Source organism: Neofelis nebulosa, chromosome 1 (genome assembly GCF_028018385.1).
Source record: "Neofelis nebulosa isolate mNeoNeb1 chromosome 1, mNeoNeb1.pri, whole genome shotgun sequence".
Lineage (NCBI taxonomy): Eukaryota > Metazoa > Chordata > Mammalia > Carnivora > Felidae > Neofelis > Neofelis nebulosa.
The window spans coordinates 145,867,150-145,886,059 of NC_080782.1; the positions used below are offsets into that span (position 1 = coordinate 145,867,150).

The following is an 18,910-nucleotide window of genomic DNA, read 5'->3' on the forward strand; positions in this document are numbered from 1 at the left end:
TAAAGATCAAAAGCAGGGATCTAGAAAGTTAACTGAGAAGAAATCATCAGATTAGCTTAGAAACTAAAGAGGTTTAAGAAAGAAGGAAATTATAATAGTTCAATCAACATATGCTGATAATTGAGCTTGGGCTCATATCTTTTTTTTTTTTTTTTTAAGTAATCTCCACACCCAACGTGGGGCTCGAACTCATAACCCTAAGGCAAATCGACAGGGGGAAAAAAAACAAAAACAAAAACAAAAACAAAAGATACTTGAAAAAAATAGGAGACACAGACTCCCCAAACAAAAATAAAACAATCACTCCCAGGAAGAAAACATCAAAAAGGGAGAAACATTATTGGTGTTGAAACAGGACGAAAACAAGGGCAATCTGATACTACTCTTACTCATTCCCTGGATGGTTTGTCCAGTGTTTGAAGAGTTCTCTTGACAGCTGAAGACAGTCTTCCAGTCCCAACCAACACGCAGTTTCAAAAAGTTTTTCCAGGGCCACGCTTAAAAGAAAGCACAAAGAAAAACATTTTATTTTGCTCTGTTTACTATATTCATTTTTTCTCCCTGCCTCCAACTATGTGTGTTTCATAAAAGGATGGGTATTTTAAAATATCCTTCCAATAATACCAGGTTTGTTAAAAAAAAAAAAAAAATAGCTTTTGTGGATGGCAAACTTATTTAGGGCTCAGAGAAATATTTGCTGAGAGGCTTTCAGGCACCAAATAAACTCCCAAGATTGGTATTTTTTGAAAGTTGGGAATAAATTATTGCCATCTCTCACCTCCCGCAAACATACGTGGGAGTACACACTCCACATCTGTTATCAATTTATTTTTTCCTCCCTTTTACAATAATTTGCCTTATGGATAGGAAAAAAAAAAAAGAAGGCTTTGGAGTATTTGATCTAATACCTTAAAAATAAAGTTTTTTTCTCTCTACACGGAAAGGAGAGGGAATGGTTTCTTTCTCCCTTTGGACAATATGCTTTCCCTTGCTTGAATTTCTGTTTTGTCCTCTACTCTGTTTGGCTATTATGTTCGCATCCAGAAAAAGACCAGAGAATCTTGTTTTGTTTTGTTTTGTTTTGATAGCTGAGCAGGACCACACATTACGGTTCAAAACAAAAATAGTTCAAAAGAATATGGCGAAGGGTAATCATAAATCCAGATAAGCAATGCCTTTGAGGTACGTCTCTCTATACTCCCTACTCTCTGACTTGGAGTCAGAGGTAACAGAACACCAAGTGGCCATAAATTTACAGAAAATGCAAGGGCCAAATCTGGTTGCTTCACCCTCCTGTTTCAACCCAGCCTGGCCTGACTTTCTGACAGGAAGGATGTCCAAGGCTGGAGGACCTCGGAGTGATGGTTCTGAGCATTCGTTTACACACTCACACCATCTCCCTACCCATCCCAAGTTGGCTGCCAAAAGACAGAATTCCCTACAAGTACACCAACTCCCCAAAGTCACTCTGAAGACAACTGGCCCTGGATGGTCACTTCTGTCTAGTTGAGGAGAACCAAGGTTATGGCAGGTTAAGGTCTGTGCTGCCTGTGTGAACACACTTTTGCCTTCCTCTTCATTCACCCAACTGGCCTGCCCACTTAACTATCCCAGCTAGTCCTCGCCATCTTCCCTTTACGTGTTTGGTCAACCCCATGTCCTTCCAGTCACATGCCCCAGCATTGAAATGTCTCCCCTCTCAGAAGGATACTCCTGAGAGTGAGTAATCACATTTTGTGTATTTTGTATTACTTACTTGGCCTCATTGATTTCAGCTTGGTGTTGACCAGAGCTGTAAACATAATTCCTGTACCACTGTAGATAACAAATTCCCTCTCTAAATCTAGAAGCCCCTAACTCCCCTACAAACCTTGGGTCACAGGGAAGCCGGGGGTACCACAGCCCTATTTTGTCTTTCACTCCTCCTTCTCAGGCCATCAGGACAACCTGCTTACTCCTCTCACCACACCAATGATAGGAAAACCATTTGCAATACTTACGCATGCTCACAAGTAAATGGCTCAGATATTTCAGCAGCCTCAGAATTGAGAGTCTAGAGCTATAAATTTCTGTGTCTACATGCATGTGCTTTGCAAATAAATTAAGATCCCAAACTATTATTTCCTATTAGGATACATGTAGCTCACCAGTCCCAGAGCTACTGTTCTCAAATTGCATACACAATCTCTCAGTGAAATCATAGGTGTCCAGATCTTTTTAATATGAATCCGGGAGCCTATCTATTCATACAAATCTTGTTATTGAATTATCACTGCTCCAAAAATACTTACAGGGCTAAATAGTCATCTTGTAATGCTGCCACGTTTTCACGAATTACAATTGAATACATATTCCATATTGAGGTAAGTCTCTTTAACAGATACTTCTATAAACAATAAGGAAAAACCTACTATTAATTTTGGCTTGCAACACTGGATTTGCATCATATTTCTCTTTGTCCGAAAAGACATTAGTAGAGAAGTGACAGATATGTCTTCAGAAGTTATCTTTATTTGTTACTATACGTATAACTGGTTTATTTTGTAACCTCTCTACATCAGTTTCCTGATTGGGAAAATGGAATTGACAAGAATACCAATAGCACAGTTTTGGGACGACAAAACAATATTACGTATGTGAATGCATTGCCTGGCACGTAGGAACTCAATAAATGTTAGGTATTATTACCACTTAATATCACCTGGAACATAGAGAAAGAAATGTAAAAAATATTAAACTACTAAACTTTCTACCTTAACATCTCCATGCTTAGTATTTATACCTCCAAGAAAATAAGAACTGATTTATGATTTGGACCATTTTAAGCCCTGAGTCTGAAATAAAGTTTCTTCAACTGCTCTAACAGCTGATGAATAATAAGATTATAAAAGTTATCCATTGAGGGGAGCCTGGGTGGCTCAGTCAGTTAAGCATCCGACTTTGGCTCAGGTCATTATCTCACATGTGAGTTTGAGCCCCATGTTGGGCTCTGTGCTGACAGCTCAGAGCCTGGAGCCTGCTTCGGATTCTGTGTCTTCCTCTCTCTCTGCATCTCCCCTGCTCATGCTCAGTCTCTCTCTCTCTCTCTCTCAAAAAATAAAATAAACATTAAAAAAAGTTACCCATTTATAAGACATCCCTAAGAACAAAGTAGATGTTATTCACTGAAATTTTTTAAAAACAAATACTAATTTTTACCTCTTTACCCAGAACCAGGCATCAGATATTATCAACAAGCCACTTTGATGCCATGAACAGTTAAGTGACTTCTTTCCTTGGTCACCATGCCCATATTCAAGGACCTTCCCACCAGCACTTTGGACAGCAGAAGAAGCAAAGCCTGGGCCCCTGAGGTATTTGTGATCTTGCCCTCAGCCTCCCCCAGAAGCTCACTTGGCATTATCACGTGGCAACTTTCTGGTTTGTTTCTGGTCCCTACCTCTCCAAACGGTTGCTCCCCAACTGTTGCTTTGGTCTTCCCTGGGCCATCTTTCTTCTGATCACTGTTTAAGATCTAATAATGGAACTTTCCTCCTTTTATATTGTTTCAGTTATGATGGTGTGTCATTGTCTCATTAATTCCAATTTCCCTCTCTCGCTTGCCAACATCAAAAGCAGCTTCAAAACCTGCACTTTTTTTTTTTTTTTCTGGAACATACCTCTCTGGTTAAGTGCTAGTCCTGTAAATCAGAGTATTTCAATTATGAGTATGGGGCTTTTGAAGTCTTTCTGTTTAGGGGCGCATGGATGGCTCAGTCGGTGGAGCTTCTGACCTTGGCTTAGGCCATGACCTCATGGTTCGTGAGTTTGGTTCGCGAGTTTGAGCCCTGCATTGGGCTCTCTGCTGTCAGTGGGGAGCCTACTTTGGATCCTCTGTCCCCCTCTGCCTCTGCCCCTCCCCCACTCACATGCATGTGCTCTCTCTCTCAAAAATAAACATTAAAAAAAAAGCCTTTCTGTTTGACTAACAATCTTTTGGGGAAATAGTTGTTATAAGAGAAAAGGCATACCATATCCATCCACTCCTGGATTCTTAGGGCACCTTTTACTTCACCAAGAATTAAAGGCCTTTCCAAAGTTCTCTCACACTCAACTCCTAGATCAGGTCTATGACTAAAGTGTTTTCTTCTAAGAATAACCAGCCGTCCCTAAGAAAACCAATGTATATATGGAACGAATAGACTATTACTTCTGGAAAGATGTGTTTCACAGATGCTGTCTAGATACAGAAAGAGGAAGAGAGGATTTTTTTCCAAACCCCATAACAAAGAAGGAAATTACCTTTAATAATGGGTACATATCATAGTTGTTCACATCAAAAACAAGATCCTTGGTTACCAGGTTCACCAAGACTGCATACCATACTATGATTTCATCTTCTTCAGCAAGGTACTTGGTTAAATCAAGGGCTGTTTCAATCTCAACATAATTGTTTCTGTTTGGTTCAAAAAGATACACACTCAAAAAAACCTCCACTTGCTAAATAATGTGCACACTTTCCACATTTGTTCCATGCTTCGATGCCTGATTTCAACAAGGTACGTGAGATGAAGAAGTTAGAGGGTCGAGGGTCCATCTCACTGATACATGGAAGCCAAGCCATGCCGACAGGCCCTCCACTGCAATTTGGTACATTCAAGTGCCCAAATTCTAGGAGGCTATGGGAAAATCCAGGCCAAATGTTGGACGGCTCATCGGGCAAAAGAATACTTGCGCATTTAGTATGCGTTCTTACGAGAGTATAATTTTCATTCAGCAAGTATTAATTAGAAGTCATTCTCTAATGCTCTGCCAGCTACTTGTGGGAACACAAACTGGTATGTAGGACACAACTGTCTACCAGTGGGGAACTTACTATTTCAGTCAAGAGCTAGCTGAGACTTTTGCAGAAGAAGCTGTTAATGAGTCCCAGAATCAAGTAGCAGAGGAGGAAAACAAAGGCATGTGATGGAAAAGTCAAGGAAGGCTTCCTGGAGAGGAACTTGAGACGGGCAATGAAGGATGGATAGGATGGAAATGGTTGGAGAGAAAGAGGAAGGCAGCATATGACAAAGAAGATAAAGCAGGAATTGGTGTGATGGGCAGACCACACAACTGAGACACAGAATTTCTTTTGTGGGGAGTCAAGAGGGGGAGGGCTAGTAGACCAGGTGGATGAAAGCTGCAGGGAACCTTGAATGTCAGGACCAAGAGTTTACGTGTGGTGAGAAGGTGTTTCAACAATTGGGGTAACATCAGGAAGTTGTTGCCGACAAACTTGATTGCTACGGTGCCAAAGGAGACAGAATGGTATTGAAAGGAACTGAATGAAGCCTAAGGCTCACGTAACCGGCTAAGTGAAAGAAGACGTGTACTTGGCTTAGCATGGAAGCAGTGGAGCTGGTAAGTCAGGGGAGAATCCAGAAGACATCCTCAGGAACAAACAGATAAGACAGGGTGGCTAGATGGCAGATGGAGAGGGAGAGAGAGAGAGAGAGAGAGAGAGAGAGAGAGAGAGAGAGAGAGAGAGAGAGAGAGAGAGGAGTCCGGGATATCTCTGATTCTTCAAGTTTGGGCCATGGGAAGTAGAGTGGTACTTCGACAGACAGAGAGAAATTGACAACAGGAGCAACTCAGAAACAGAAATAAAGTGCAGCGGCCGAAATCCTGAGTGTAAATGACCACAGGATAAGCAGAAGACAGGAGGGGACAGGCGGAGTCGTGATCCTTTCACAAGGCTTTCCTGATCACCTTGTATCTGCTGGGCACTGGACGTGCACAGAATAAAAACGATCATGGAAACCAGAAGAGAAAGGTGAGAGAAAAGAACCATGATTGGTCTTTTTTTTTTTTTTTAAGTTTATTCATTGAGAGAGAAAGAGAGAGAGGAAGAGAGGGAGAGAAGGTGGGGTGAGGGGCAGAGAGAGAAGGAGAGAGAGAATCCCAAGCAGGCTTCGTGCTGTCAGCACAGAGCCTGATGCGGGGCTCAAACTCACAAACCTGAGATCATGACCTGAGCCCAAATCAAGAGTCGGACGCTTAACCCACTGAGCCACCCAGGTGTCCCATAACTGTGATTGGTCTTAAGGATGCTCATGGCAGCAGGAGAAACGTGAGCTATAGGAGGAGAACCGGGTTTGCATATCCCAGTCTCGGGAAGACAAAAGAGAAGTTTCCCAGAGGATGTGGTCAAAAGTCTCAAAGTCACGGATGTCCCAGAGAGAGGTGTCAGCGAGGCAGCGGGCAAGGGCATGTGCCATAGGTCAGAGGGGAAAGTGGTAAAGGCATGAAGGACAAAATAAATAGATATCCATTTAAGAAATAGGACAGGCCAAAGAAAGAGAGAACACACTGGATAACTTATCATGTATACTCTTTAATTTTATTGTCTGAAAATTTAAATTCTGAGCACATATTAATCTACCTGTTGAAATACTTAGCACATCTTATATTGAATAAATGCGATAAAGATAAAATGTAATTCTGTAGGATATTAAAATATAGGCCATATCTCATTAAAATTATACCTATGGCCATCAGCCTAGGGTAACAAAACTCATTCAAAATCTCAGTTGATTGTGTATTTATTTCAGGCAATTCTTTTTTGGGGGGGGGGTATGTTAGCTATCTCCTCAATTTACAGTATCACAGAAAAATACCAATGCGTCTACGCTCTTCCTACATTTATCCATTTTAATATTTAATGGCCTTTACAAGTGCTAAGCCTGAATCACTTGTATTTTTACCTGAGATTTTATTCTTACTGGAAATTTAAAAAATAATGATTCTTACACTTTTTGTGATAATCCTATAAATATTTATGATAAATATTTAAATTCTGTGACCTTTTCAATTTACATCTTCTCTACTGCATCCTTCTAAAATTTCTCCTTTAGGGGCGCCTGGGTGGCGCAGTCGGTTAAGCGTCCGACTTCAGCCAGGTCACGATCTCGCGGTCCGTGAGTTCGAGCCCCGCGTCGGGCTCTGGGCTGACGGCTCGGAGCCTGGAGCCTGTTTCCGATTCTGTGTCTCCCTCTCTCTCTGCCCCTCCCCCGTTCATGCTCTGCCTCTCTCTGTCCCAAAAATAAATAAAAAACGTTGAAAAAAAAATTTTTAAATAAAATTTCTCCTTTAAGGGGTTCATTTTAAAATGTTGAATTACGGGCGCCTGGGTAGTCCAGTCAGTTAGGCGTCCAACTTCGGCTCAGGTCATGATCTCATGGCTTGTGAGTTGGAGCCCCATGTCCAGGTCTGTGCCGACAGCTCACAGCCTGGAGCCTGCTTCAGATGCTGTGTCTTCCTTTCTCTCTGCCCCTCCCTCACTCTCTTTCTTTCTCTCCCACTCTCTCTCTCAAATAAACACTAAAAAAAAATTTTTTTTTAATGTCAAATTGCACTTCATCTTGTAGAAACGAAACTCCTTCCCCATTAAACACCAACTCTTCATTCTTCCTCCCCGTGGCCCCCGGGGAAACTACCCTCCCCTTTTCTGTCTCTATGCTTCTAACTACTTTAAGTAGCTCCTATAAATGGAATCACAAGCTGCTTGCCTTTCTGTGACTGGCTTATTTCATTTAGCACAATGGCCTCAAAGTACATCCACGCTGTTGCATACCCCAGCAACTTTTATGTTATAAAATTCCACTGTATCCATGGAATTTGATCCTAATCCTAGTAAGTTAGGCACTGTATACAGTGAAGAACCAATTTCATGTCATACTGATCTGGTTATTTGTTTATTTTTATAAAGTTCTCAAGGTACACTTTTAAAACCATGAGTGAAGAGGGGTGACTGAGAGGCTCAGTGGGTTAAGCGTCCGACTTCAGCTCAGGTCATGATCCCGTGGTTCACGAGTCTGAGCCCTGCGTCGGGCTCTGTGCTGACAGCTCAGAGCCTGGAGCCTGCTTCGGATTCTGTGTCTCCCTCTCTCTCTGCCCCTCCCCTGCTTGTGCTCTGTCTCTCTCTCCGTCTCTCAACAATAAATAAATGTTAAAACAAAACAAAACAAAACCATGAGTGAAGAGAATATACTCACTTCGACAAGGAAAAGGCATCATCGATCATCTGCAGTCTGTGAATAACAGGGATGGCCTGCAAATAAGACCCAAATATGTGCAGAAAGAGATGAGAACATGTTTTTAGTACCAAAATAATTTCCAAAATAGTAACAGCATTTCAGAATCAGCGCTGCTTACAAAGCACTTTCACGTGAATTGGCTCATGTGCCGAGAAATGCTAATTACTAAGGATAGTCCCCATGATTTATTTATTATGCATCTGGTTTTGCTAAATGATCCCTCTGGACATCAATCATCAGGCTTTCAGCTGGTCGAGCGTTTTGCCAAAATACTCCCCGAAAAACGGCATGTTAGAAAATTAAACAGGAGGCCATGTTTAAAAGGCTCTCCAAAACAGAAAGTGTACATTAAATTGTATTATAATGTCCAAGTTGTTGTCAGGAAGCTTTTAGGCACAGGAAGCCTTACGCAAATATTATTTAGCATCATGTTGATAATACAGTATCAAATACAGTATCTGGTAAGAAGGATCCTGTCTTCTCAAGATTTTCCTAATTTGACCCAATCCACCAACAGAGCCCTTTGAATCAGAAAAGGCAGGGTCGACTGCCAATCTAACTGCTTAGGCTTCTGTTTGAGCTCCGTGGCATTGCCCGGCCACAGGACTCTGTCACAGCTTGAGTGGCCTGAGGGGGCCCAAAGCCTCCTATAGAATTCCTTCCACACCTCGCACATTTTCACAAGTTTGGTCCCAGAAAAATCAATCTTTACAACATCTCTTTGAACTTCTTAGCAAGCCAGACTTCAATCTTTCCCTGGTAGCACTCTCATTTCTTTTCTGGCAGTAACAACACTTCGGTTTTCTAAATTAATATTAATGGCAGACATGCTGTTTCATTTGCTCCCCAATTACAGAGTAGAAATAACTGACCTCAGTTTTTCAAAAAGTAAGCCTACAATGGTTTCAAGAAATCATTGCTAGACTGGGATGACCTTGTCTCCGTAGCTTAAAGTGCCCTTAGAAATCAATAAGGATGTAGCTACTCTGGAAGATTTTTTTTGAGGGGGGTGGGAATGAGTGGAGGAGGAGTAGGGGGGGGGGAGAGAGAATTAGCAGGGGAGGGGCAGAGGGAGGGAGAGAGAGAGAGGGAGAGAGAATGAGAATCTTAAGCAGGTTCCACACGCATCGTGGAATCCGACATGGGGCTCGATCCCACGCCTGAGAGATCATGACCTGAGCTGAAATCAAGAGTCAGACACATAGCCCATGGAGCTAGCTAGGCACCCTTGAAAACGATTTAAAAATAAAATGTTATGGGGCGCCTGGGTGGCTCAGTCCGTTAAGCCTCCAACTTCGGCTCAGGTCATGATCTCGTGGTTGTGAGTTCGAGCCCAACATCCAGCTCTGTGCTGACAGCTCGGAGCCTGGAGCCTGCTTCGGATTCTGTGTCTCCCTCTCTCTCTGCTCGTCCACCCCGCTCGCAATCATTCTTTCTCTCTCTCAAAAGTAAATAAATGTTAAAACAAATTTTAAAAAAGTAAAATTTTCTTATGAGTGGATTGTGTGGTCTTATTCAAAAGCCCTATAATAATTTTTAAAACTTACTATGTTCTGAAGGCCTGGCTTGTGTCTGGCCTCTGTTAAACATAATGCATATATCACCTTATCTGATCTTCCCAACCCTTTAAGGTTGGTCTATTCAAACGTCATAATACAGGTGGGAAAACTGAGGCATGACTCGCCAGATAAGAAAGCCCAAGGTTGCACATCTGGTGATCGATGAACACAGTCTACCTGATGCAGAACCCCCACCAATATACTGTACTTTGTCCTCTGCTCTGTGTCTCAGAGAGCTTTCGAAGACAGAGACACCAAAGATATCTTCCAGTCAACACTCTAGCTTGAACAAGGCCATCTCAACGAACCGCCCATGGTTTCACAGCAGAGCCAACTCCGCAGACCCCTACGGCGGCATCCATCTGCACCAATGGAGATTTGGTTTCATGGAACCAATTAAAATCTGACTGATTAGACCTAGCCAACGTTTTAATATTTATATATTCCATAATGACTTCTATTTTGTGATAAAGTGGTGTTAGATTCTATTGATATTTTGTGAATTAACTTCCCTGAGGGAGAGTAGGAATATATATATACATACACACACACATTTTTTTAAGTTTATTTATTTTGAGAGAGAGAGAGAGCGAGCAAGCAGGGGAGGGGCAGAGAGAGAGAGAGAAAGAGAGAGAGAATCCCAAGCAGGCTCCGTGCTGTCAGCGCAGAGCCCATGGATCTCACGAACCATGAGATCATGACCTGAGTTGAAACCAAGAGTCAGATGCTTAACCAGCTGGGCCATCCAGGCACCCCAGGAATATAATTTTTTAAGAATTAACACTTTCTAGCATATACTGAGTACCCCATTAAGGGCTTAAAATTTTTAAACATATGTTTACCTACGTTGTCTCTAATCCTTGTGATAAATAACAGAAATATATTGTTCCCATTTTATTTTTTTCAATATTTTTTTTTAAGGAGTCTCTACACCCAATGTATGGCTTGAACTCACAACCCTGAGATCAAGAGTTACATGCTCTCCCGATGGAGCCAGCCAGGTGCCCCTGTTATTCCTATTTTAAAGTGAAGATATGGAAACGGAGCATTTAAGTAACTTGTCTAAGATCACAAAACTAATAGTTAATAGGAAAATGTATTCTGATTTTCACCTAGAAACGTAAAATTGTTGTAGAAAAATGATATTAATGTTCAAAAATAATACGTTCAACCCAAACCTCCCCTTTCTAAGAATGAGGGAGAAAAAGTCCTGTATGGCATGGTGTGAGAGGTGGCAGCGAGGGTAGAGTTCCTCCCACCAGACAGGTTTATGAACGCTTAACTCTAGGGGTGTCCGAGGGGCTCAGTCGGTTAAGCCTCTGACTCTTGATTTCAGCTCAGGTCACGATCTCATGGTTTGTGAGTTTGAGCCCCAGGTCAGGCTCTGTACTGTCACTGCAGAGAGATTCTCTCTCTCTCCCTGTCTCTCTGCCCTTCCCATGCTTTCTCTCTGTCTCTCAAAATAGATAACTTTAAAAAAAAAAAAAAAAAAAGAAGACTCCAGAGTGCAATATTAATGTTATTTAATAACAGGCATAAAATAATCTTACCTTAGGATCTTTTTCAAGCTGCTGTTTTAGCTTTTTCCAACCTACTTTATCATAGTTAACTCTGTAATATCCAGTCATATTCAAATTTAGAATCACCCAGTCGTGATCAGAATCTGAAACTTGCATTTCAGGGAATATTTCTACAAAGTAATATGGGAAAAGTATGAAATGGTCCATCTAAAAAATATTCCAGTAATTGTTTATACTATATCCTCTTAATCCTAAATAGTAAACCCAGTAAATCCAACAAAAAAAAGAGAAAGGAATTCTAAAATATATACTGATCTTACCATACATATTTTTTCACAAGTAATGGCTTTGATTTAAAACTTTTCTTTATGGCTCTGTGTTCAACCAGAATGATATAACATTTTACTTTAAAGCAAGACAGCTTTTCAAAAGCTATATGCTTCAGCATTTTATTCCCTTCCTTGATATATGTGTGTGTGGGTGATATATATTCATGCATGTATGTGAAAATATTTTAAAAATGTGTTACTTACTGCTGCTTTTATCTAGCCAAACTAGAGACTGTGTGATTCCATTTTTTATCCAGAGAATAGGTACAATCCATGTGTCGCTTATTTGGAAAAAGAAAAAAAATTTCAGTTTATTCTCACAGATAAGATATAAACTCTGAGCCAATATTAAATGAGATCATAAAATAACAGACAGAACCCGAATTCTTTGGTCTTTTTCTCTGGATCTGCAAGGGTTTGCTCTTAGGATTATTCAATGTGGTTTTTATTTCATTTAATTTATTTATTTATTTAATTTTTGTTTCAATGCTCATTTATTTCTGAGAGAGAGAGAGAGAGAGAGACAGCGCGAGCACATGAGCAGGGGAGGGGCAGAGAGAGGAGACATAGAATCCCAAGCGGGCTCCAGGCTCCCAGCTGTCAGCACAGAGCCCAACTCGGGGTTGGAACCCCTGAACTGTGAGATCATGACCTGAGCCGAAGCTGGACGCTTAAACGACTAGGCTACCCAGGCGACCCCATTCAATGTTGTTTTTATAAGCCAGTTTTGCTTTGACCATCTGTTTACTCTTTTATTTCTTCTTTACTTTTTCTTACAACTTAAAGTAGCTACTAAGACTATCTTGTATCTGAAACTTTGTCTTTTTTTTGTATCTGAAACTCTCAAGGCCTGTTTATATTAAATTACAGCTACTTGGCCTCACTGGGGAGGTTGTCCAAATGCTGTAGACAGACCCAAATTCATCTGTGCCAAGAGAGGCCAAGAGTAACTTAAGAAGAAAAAGCTTGACAAACATTTCAAAATGCTTTTCTGCCTCAAGCTTTCTCCCCATCTGAAAAGTGTTCAGCACGGATCAGCCAGATTATTCATATTTACTGAATGCCGACATTCTTCCCACATTGGTAGACGTGACCTGGAGGAAGCTGATGACCACGAGGAGGACATTAGTCATTTGAAGAGTCACACTCCTCGGAGTTTGGGCAAGACTTGCCATCTGGCTCAAACGCTCACAAGCCTGGTTTCTCAAAAGACTTCGAACGAGGGTGTGTTGATCTAATTGCTAAGGCACACATCTTCTCAAAAGTCACAGAGCGGGGCGCCTGGGTGGCGCAGTCGGTTAAGCGTCCGACTTCAGCCAGGTCACGATCTCGCGGTCCGTGAGTTCGAGCCCCGCGTCAGGCTCTGGGCTGATGGCTCGGAGCCTGGAGCCTGTTTCCGATTCTGTGTCTCCCTCTCTCTCTGCCCCTCCCCCGTTCATGCTCTGTCTCTCTCTGTCCCAAAAATAAATAAAAAAATGTTGAAAAAAAAAAATTTAAAAAAAAATAAAAAAAATAAAAAAAATAAAAAAAAAGTTACAGAGCCTTGATGAGCACAGGGTGATGGATGGGAGTGTTGAAATCACTGTATTGTAGGTTCACAACTAATACAACATGGGACGTTAACGAAGTGGAATTAAAATAAAAGCTTGAAAAAAAAAAAAAGCAAGTCACAGAATAGCAGCATGGTGAGGGAACTTCAGTTCTCCTCTTTCTTTCTCCTGGGGTTTTAGAGGAAGAAGACGATGGCCTGCATACCACAGTGATGCTGTTTGAAAATTACTCCCTCGTGTGTACCTCTAACTCACCACAGTGAGAAGTGAATATCAGAACTTTATCAAACACCCTGGAACATTCTCTAACAAGTTAAGAGAGGGAAGGGAAGGGAAATAGGGGAAGAGATGGGCACTAGGCTGCCTTATACTCATTTTTTCATTTCATTTTAACAACAGTCCCCTGGGATATACGCTGTCACATTTACTTTATAGCTAAGGCAACCAAAACTCAAGAGATTTTTAAAATTAGACTTACCTAAGGTTTGAATTTCGGGGAAGTTGATATTTTAACCCAGGTGTCAGGGAATCTAAAGGCCCTCATTCTAATATTATAGGCATGGCGATAAATACACACGTATGTGTACATGCGGACACGCACAGAATGATTTCTCAAGGATGCAGTGACCGTTCGATTCTGTTTCTAGGGAAAAGAAGACAGCTGTGCTGCAGGATCCTCTTTTCTCTCAACTAACATGAGGCCATGCATGGTTCTACTTTCTTGTCTCTCACCCAGAATCCTGAGTAAATGCATTCCTTCTGTCTGAAGGACGAATAAAATGCATAACCCCCAAAGCACTGGCTGCTGGTGTCATCCTAAATGCCAGGGGAGGGGGACTGCCTTGAACCCTTCAGTGCAGGTCTCTGGCCTTGCTTAGGACATCAGGGGCTCTGCCTCATCCCAGCACCCCAGGAACAACACCCTGCATGGACCATGCATGGACCATGAAGTTGCCATTCCAGAGCCTCTCTGCAGAAGAGTGTGTACCCAGCTGGAATTATATGCTTCCTCACCTGCAGGCTGCTTTCCATTTGATCAGAGAGCTCTACCCCCAAGGAAGGTGAGTACAGAGAAGCAAATGTACCTACTTGTGGGTTAGGAGAGTCTGATTTTTAACCTTTCCAAGATAAAATGGTTCCTGTTTCATGGCACCAGTAGATACATTTAAGGTGATGACTGGAAAACCACTCTGGTGTGTCCAACGGTCCATTATGCTTTTTACTGGCGCTGGCAAAAGAATTTTACTCTGGTCGTCTACGACCTGTTTTAGAAAATCATCACAAGAGCAGATATTTACCATCAAAATCTTCTCCCTAAAAGAAACTACCTGGCTATTCTGTTCCTCATCTATGCAGTGATTCCCAGTAGGTGATCTTCGGGGCCAAATTCAGAACCCTACTGAACTCTATATGTGAATGAATCCTTAGTGTATTCATTCATTCATTCATTCAACACAAGTCAGGAAGTAGGACAATTACCATTTGAAAATGCCTCCATAAATCATCTTGCTCAGCATTTGAGTAAGAAAATGTCTTCAAATATGACTGTAAAAAATAGAAGAATGGAAAAGCCAAGGTTAAAATAAATAACATGCCTAAACCATGTAAGTCTACTTCCTGCCAAGTAACAACAATTTTGCAAACTCACCTTGAGTGCACTAATAAATACATTCTCATTCAGAAAGCTAGAAAGCATTCGGGCCAAAGATGCTCCCTAAGACATAAGAAACAGTCCATCATTTGAACAAATTCAATATATAAATACCAACACATTCCATTCTGATGAGCAATATTCTGGGCTTTTCTCCTCATTGCTTTGTGGACTTGAGTTGAATGTTTGGGTTATGCCCAAATTGCTGATAAAATAGTAGACTGTCACTAATTACTAGGTAAAAAGTGAACAAATGTCCTACATATAAGGAATTCAGGGGGCATCTGGGTGGCTCAGTTGGTTAAGCACCCGACGTCGGTTCAGGTTATGATCTACGGTTTGTGAGTTCGAGCCCCATGGCGGGCTCTGTGCTGACAGCTTGGAGCCTGGAGCCTGCTTTGGATCCTGTGTCTCCCTCCCTCTCTGCCCCTCCCCTGCTCATTCCCTCTTTCTCTCTCTCTCTCAAAAATACATAAAGATTAAAAAAATTTAAAAAAAAAGAATTCAGGATACACAACATGTTTTAAGCTGAGATATTTACATGGTAAGAATAAATTTCCACCAAACAGAAGGGTTCTCCTTAAAAGCAGCAAGTTGTCTCAGTGTTTTTATAATGATGGATGGTACTGAGCACCTAAAATGGGCTTGATTAATGTTTGCTAGATGAGAATTGATTTATCCACCTCTTCTGAAATGCACCCACTGAATAAAATCACAGTTATTTGTATCAAAAGTTTTCTAGTATCCTATTAATCTATTATTCTTAGAATCCACTTTATGCACCTTCATGCGAGAGTGCAAAACAAAAGAAAATATGTAACTAATTTTACCTTGTTGTAAGTAAATAAGTCAAAGAGTTCATTTATTTCACTGGTTTCTGTGAAATTTTCCACCTTCAAGGACACAACTCTAGACACCAGGGCGTGATCTTCACTGAGGACATGATGTAAAATGTTAGAAAAAAAGACTTCATTCTAAAAGGAAAAGAGTGAGCAGCATTAACTTCTCAGGTTTCACAGAAACACAAAATCCAAATGCTTTCAAAATACTTACAAAAAATACTTTCAAAAACTGACACAGAAGAGGGGACAAAAATCATTCCGATGTGCTCTATGAGCTGTTGTATGCCAAATAAGTTAGGAATCCTTGAATAACAAAATTCTAAGCTACTTTCCTTCCCCTTTAATAGCCCTTTTTATTTCAATGAAAACAAACAAACAAACAAACACCAAACCCATTACAAAGTTGATGTGTTTTCCAAGAGAGCTTATCTACATTCTCCCAAAGCAGATCCCTGGCCATACAGACAGGACCTACCAGAGAATAGCATCTTTAGGTGGTTTTAATTCTCCAGAATTTTATTGGTTATTTTATTAGTAACCCCTTAAAATGGATCAACCTCTCTTATATGAACATTTGCAAACCAAAACCAGGCCAGATTTACAAATCCAACGATGATGTCAGAATTTGTAATTGGAAATAAATCCACAGACTGGAGAGTACAGCTTACAGATCATGCATTATGAGACGACAACTTATTATATTTTAATGAGAAGTACAGAACTCTGCAAAAAAAAAAAAAAATAGGGGCGCCTGAGTGGTTCAGTCAGTTAAGCATCCGACTCTTGGTTTCAGCACAGGTCATGATCTCACAGTTCGTTTGTTTGAGCCCTGCATCACGCTCCATGCTAATAACATGGAGCCTGCCTGGGACTCTCTCTCTGCCTCTCTCTCTGCCCTTCCTCCACACTCTCTTTCTCTTAAAATAAATAAATAATTTTATTTAAAAAAAATAGACTTCTCTCAGACACATGACAAAGGGCATTTCTTTTTGGAAGGAAAGATAAAAGGAAAACCAAGGTACAGCCAGAGAGGTGCGTAGGACAGCAAAGCTGAAGAAAGGATAGTGGTTAAGAAGAGACAGAGACAGCTGGCTCAGACCCCACAGAGCTGGGTGAGCCCCCTAATAATCCACAAGAAGCCTCAACTCCCCAACGGCTATCTCTGGGGTCCCCAAGATGACTCCTTCAATTTCTGCCTGCTTCCATTAGCCAATGTTCTAACCAACTCTCCCCTTTTTCATTTACTAACACCACTGATTCTGTGATTATCAAATTCTGCTCTGCTAGAAATGAGAAAGCCTGTCATTTAGACCAGTGCATCTCAAACTTTAATGTGAATAAGGATGCCTTGTGGATCTGATCACAATCAAACATGTGTGAATTCAGGGGCACCTGGGTGGCTCAGTCGGTTAAGCGTCCAACTTTCGCTCAGGTCATGATTTCGGGGTTTGTGGGTTTCAGCCCCACATCGAGCTCTGTGCTGACAGCTCGGAGCCTGGAGCCTGCTTCGGATTCTGTGTCTCCCTTTCTCTCTGCCCCTCCCGTGCTCATGCTCTGTGTCTCTCTCTCTCTCTCTCAAAACTAAACATTAAAAAAAAATAATAAAAATAAATAAATAAATAAATGCAGAGTTGCAGAATGGCCCATTGTTGAGTCGATGAATGAACCATAACTGACTTCATCGTTTTCCTATTAGGCATCGAAGTTGCTTCCAGCTTTCTGTTGTTATGAACAATGTTTTAATAACACCTTTTATACATAGACTTTTCCAGATTTTGTGAACCCCACCCTTGACCCCCGAATGAATGGTCTCTTCTGCCTGCCTGGTGTAAGATCTTATGTCATCTTCTAGGTGTCATTATAATCATACAAGTTAACTGTGATGAATGGGGCAAACACCTCTTCCTCAATATCCTTGAGGTCGATCCTCCTCTGGGCCTCCCACAAATTAATGCTTGTTCCAGCCTGTTCCAGTCTGCTGGAGGAAAACACTTGACAAAAATGTTAGACTTTTAGAAATTCATATCTAGCCACTACATACAGTGACTGGAGACAGGGAGTCTGTATACTCACCATTACTTTCTTCCGGTAGCTGTGAGATTATAGAGAAAAAGATCTACTCCTATTAAATCTATTTTTATCCTAAGAAACATAACAGTATTTATTATAATCAATTTGCATGGACTATCACTGTGGTTAAAAGCACAGGCTTTGGGGGCGCCTGGATAGCTCAGTCAGTTAAGCATCCAACTCTTGATTTCAGCTCAGGTCATGATCTCATGGTTGGTGGGTTCGAGCCCTGAGTCGGGCTCTGTGCTGGCAGCACAGAGTTTCTTGGGATTCTCTCTCTCCCCCCTCTCTCTTTGCCCCTTCCCATTCATTCTCTCTGTCTCTCAAAATACAAAAATAAACTGAAAAAAAGAAAAAAAGAAAAACAGGATTTGGAATTAAGCTGCCTGGGTGTGAATCCTACCTTACCCTCTTTGGAACTGTGTCACTCATAAAAGGCAACCAACTTTATCTCTCTGAAACTCTGGTTTCTCCATCTAGAAATGGAGGGAAGAAAACTGTCCTCATGGGATTATTATCAGGACTAAATCAATTTACATAAAGTTCGAAGCACAGTGCCTGGCGAACAGAACATGCTCAGTGAGGGTTACTCACTCACAATTACTTATCAAAATTGTCACTATTATGATTTCTGTAGAGTTCGCTGAGGACTGAGTCAGATAATGGATACGACACTCTATAAACAGTAGTTGTCACGATGCTGCCTCGTAGATCCTCAATAATTTGTTGTGTGACTGCATGAAACTTACTTTACCAATGAGGAACTAAAGCTTAGAGGTGGGCAGCTTACAATGATTGTAAAAACAGAGTTAAGACGTGACTGTCTGCAAGGCTCCTATGTTCCTTTCCCTCCGCCAAGTCTGTTGCTTCCTTAAGCCAGAGAAAGAGAGACAGAAAAGTCAGTGGGTGGCAGCATCAGAGCTGGGGCTTCAGGGACCAAGAAACCAACCGGTGCCTGATGTTTTCTGAATCTGGGACCATGACCCATTCATAACATGTTTTAATAGCTTTCAGCTGAAATGAGACCAAGAAAGAAAAAAACGGGAATCTGATTCGGCATATGGTTCTGTGATTCTCTTCCCCAATGTCAATTTAATGACCAGATTAAAAGGAAGCCAAAGTTCTTGATCTCTCAAAGATCACTGAAATAAGGCTTTAAGCTTTTAAAACACAAAGCTCACGGGAGATTCCTCAAGCGCCAGGATCTCACGCTCTTTTGCCCAGAGTTATATTCAGTCAGCTTCACAAACACTGAGAAATGTAGATTCAGAAAAGAGGTATTAAGAAAGCAAGGCTTATGGGGCGCCTGGGTGGCTCAGTTGGTTGAGTGTC

At 41.3% G+C, this 18,910-nt stretch overlaps 1 protein-coding gene across 1 annotated transcript in view; it reads right to left on the reverse strand.

The window, feature by feature from the left end:
* The window catches only part of LVRN (laeverin), a 79,571-nt gene that overhangs the window by 20,406 nt on the left and 40,255 nt on the right, over nucleotides 1-18,910 (reverse strand). The window contains exons 7-16 of the mRNA XM_058738576.1: nucleotides 15,497-15,640; nucleotides 14,664-14,729; nucleotides 14,495-14,560; nucleotides 14,105-14,277; nucleotides 11,670-11,746; nucleotides 11,167-11,306; nucleotides 8,016-8,071; nucleotides 4,282-4,435; nucleotides 2,292-2,386; nucleotides 390-497 (exon numbers count right to left, since the gene is read on the reverse strand). Coding sequence (XP_058594559.1) covers nucleotides 390-497; nucleotides 2,292-2,386; nucleotides 4,282-4,435; nucleotides 8,016-8,071; nucleotides 11,167-11,306; nucleotides 11,670-11,746; nucleotides 14,105-14,277; nucleotides 14,495-14,560; nucleotides 14,664-14,729; nucleotides 15,497-15,640 — 1,079 coding nt within the window. The remainder of the gene's footprint in view (nucleotides 1-389; nucleotides 498-2,291; nucleotides 2,387-4,281; nucleotides 4,436-8,015; nucleotides 8,072-11,166; nucleotides 11,307-11,669; nucleotides 11,747-14,104; nucleotides 14,278-14,494; nucleotides 14,561-14,663; nucleotides 14,730-15,496; nucleotides 15,641-18,910) is intronic.